General features: G+C 31.8%; 1 protein-coding gene across 1 annotated transcript in view; it reads right to left on the minus strand.

Moving 5' to 3' along the window:
• LOC111636458 (papilin-like) overlaps nucleotides 1-2,368 on the minus strand; it is a 16,094-nt gene extending 13,726 nt beyond the window's left edge. Inside the window, exons 1-2 of the mRNA XM_023381718.1 lie at nucleotides 2,299-2,368; nucleotides 1,874-1,995 (exon numbers count right to left, since the gene is read on the minus strand). Coding sequence (XP_023237486.1) covers nucleotides 1,874-1,995; nucleotides 2,299-2,349 — 173 coding nt within the window. The 5' untranslated portion in view covers nucleotides 2,350-2,368. The remainder of the gene's footprint in view (nucleotides 1-1,873; nucleotides 1,996-2,298) is intronic.
• Nucleotides 2,369-2,669: the final 301 nt, after the last annotated feature.

Consider the following 2,669-nt stretch of genomic DNA (forward strand, 5'->3'; position numbering starts at 1 on the left):
CCGAACACTTCTTTTATATAAAAATTCGAGAAATTTTTAATTTAAAATAGTGGATTTATTAATATATATAGGGGCAATCTGATTATGGGGCGTCTCGCGGAAGGGACTTTCTACCTGAAATTGGCTCCTATTTAGATTTTATACACGTGGTCAGTTCGTTTCTCGGGCCTAACCCCGCGATTTCAATGTTCGGTGATTTTATCCACTGTGCTGCCATTGTTATATAGCCTGCAGGAAATAAGAGCGCGAGTAATCTAAAAATATAACACCAGAAATTTATTATTTTTTTAGCTTTTTCACTCCACAGAAAGTATTTAGATAACATTAGTAATTATTAAACGCAAATCAATTCTGTATAATTGACGATCTGGTCATGATCTAATGACAGATAATGAATGATCTTATCGTACCGTGTGGTTTTCAAACGATTTTATCATCTAAATTATCCAAAATTACCGTTCAGTTTTCATTATAATTTGATTATTTTATAATACGAACTCTGAAAATAACTTTATTGTATTCTTTCCCAATGAAATTTATGGCGAAAAGCTTTTTGTATACATTGAAATTATGACATTTTGGTGCTTAAAATATATTAAATTTTACATATTTATTACGAATTAATCTTTTTATTTTTATTTTTGACACTTTCCGCCCCGCAGACAATAAGAAGGCCTTTTTCCATACCCATCGCCGTCCATGTTGGATCCGGCAGGGTGGCGAGGGACGGAGCCCGACATATTGACCGCCCACGAAAAATTTCCGGAAAATTTCTCGCCCGATTAATTTTAAAAATTTATTTAAATCCCAGATTTCTTGGTCGTTAATTAATCAAATTCATCAATAACAGTAAAAATAGAATATCCCATCGTTCTAAAAGTCTTCGATATGTCGGGTCCGTTCCTCACCATCCGACCACTCCACTATTATGGGCCCGGCCGAACCCATAATAGTTATGGGGGAAAGTTCCTCTTAGTGCACACACAGCAGGAATTAAATATATGTGCATTTACTTTAAATATATTAGCGATAGTTTACCTCGAAATAACGAGGTAAAAATAATCATAATTTCTATAATACTGTATATTCTTATATTAAGAACACAGTTATAATATTTAATTATATTATTATTTTATTAAATAAAGACTGACTTTTTTAAAATCTTTAATGTGTTATTTAAAAATTTTTTAAATTAATGTAATATTATTGCATCATAACACGCAAAAGAAATATCACACGCTATTTTTGCAACGAGCATTGCGTAAATACAATTTTTATGGTTGAGCTAAGTCCATTCAATAAGTATATAGAAAATTTCAGTTTTATTAAAATAAAATTTTGAGCTGCAGTGATATTTATAAAGAAAATGCTTAAAACTTTAAAATTGACATTCCTTTAGAACAGTGTTTCTCAACCTCTAACGAATCGTCGCCCCTTCAACGTAGTATCGCCCCTTCAATAAAACCGTTATGTAGTATCGCCGCCCCCTTCACTACAAAATTCCGATGCCGAGGGACAAGGCTAATGCCAAATTCGTGCTACATTGAATAGACTAATGACTAGTAATGTTGTTTGTTTAATTATTGTACGATATAACGAATAAAATATCTAATTATTATTAATATAATGTTTTACTATATCACCCAGACAATTGTTTTTCGCCCCCCAAAATATAAATTGTTACTAATCGCCCCCTCAACATGGAAAAACGCCCACATGGGGGCGATATCACCCCCGTTGAGAAACACTGCTTTTGAAAGATATACGAAGAAAAACATTGTAATACTTAATAACTTATATAAATATGTTTAAAATTCATGAAAATATGCACTACATAATTATTAAACTCAATTAAATAGTTTTATAGTCTTACTTTTCGCTTAAACAGTTACGAATTTGGCTGGAAATTCCTCTTCCACACGTTCTGCTGCAAGGAGACCAATTGCTCCAGCTACTCCAACTTCCATACTCCAATTTTTCTCCAAAATAAGTGTTCTGAAACCATTAAATTATTTAATATAATAATAATGATCGATCCAGAATATTTGTTTTGTAATTATAATTACATGCAAATAAAATTTCACATTATTTCGACGATGTAATTTATAATGGAGATAAAAAAATAATCTTAAAATATTTGTGCATTTAAAAGTTAATTTCCGTAAATTTAAGGAATAATGATTAACAATTGCCTCCATAGAAAGTATTTTCTGCAGGCGATGGACATTTTCTGTTAAAATTTACATCGATTTAAGTTAAATTAATCGCATTTTGAACCGTCAGAAAATAAGAATTTACCTCTTTCGGCTTCTTCTGCATTTGAGCAAATATGAATTCCGGAATTTTCATCAAGTTTAGACTCACGGCGAGTAATCTAATAATAAAAATAAAATTAATTATTGGACTGCAATTTAAAAAATTGTAAACAAATTTCCAATGTCGTCCATCTCGCCTGTCTGTCTTTCCTTAATCTCGAGAACGGTGTTAGATAGATGAAATTCGAGACCAGATATGGAAATGGTATGGGCCAAAGATCCTGATTAACTACATGAGAACATCTGAAATGAACCGAAAGTCGCGTTATTTCAATTCAAAATTTTCCTTTGAAAGGAATTAGATGACCGGCACGACTCTATTGCTAGCAGGAAAAGTATGATTACAGGGGAAAG

Source organism: Centruroides sculpturatus, unplaced genomic scaffold, assembly GCF_000671375.1.
Source record: "Centruroides sculpturatus isolate CEXI.00-Female unplaced genomic scaffold, Cexi_2.0 scaffold1048, whole genome shotgun sequence".
NCBI lineage: Eukaryota > Metazoa > Arthropoda > Arachnida > Scorpiones > Buthidae > Centruroides > Centruroides sculpturatus.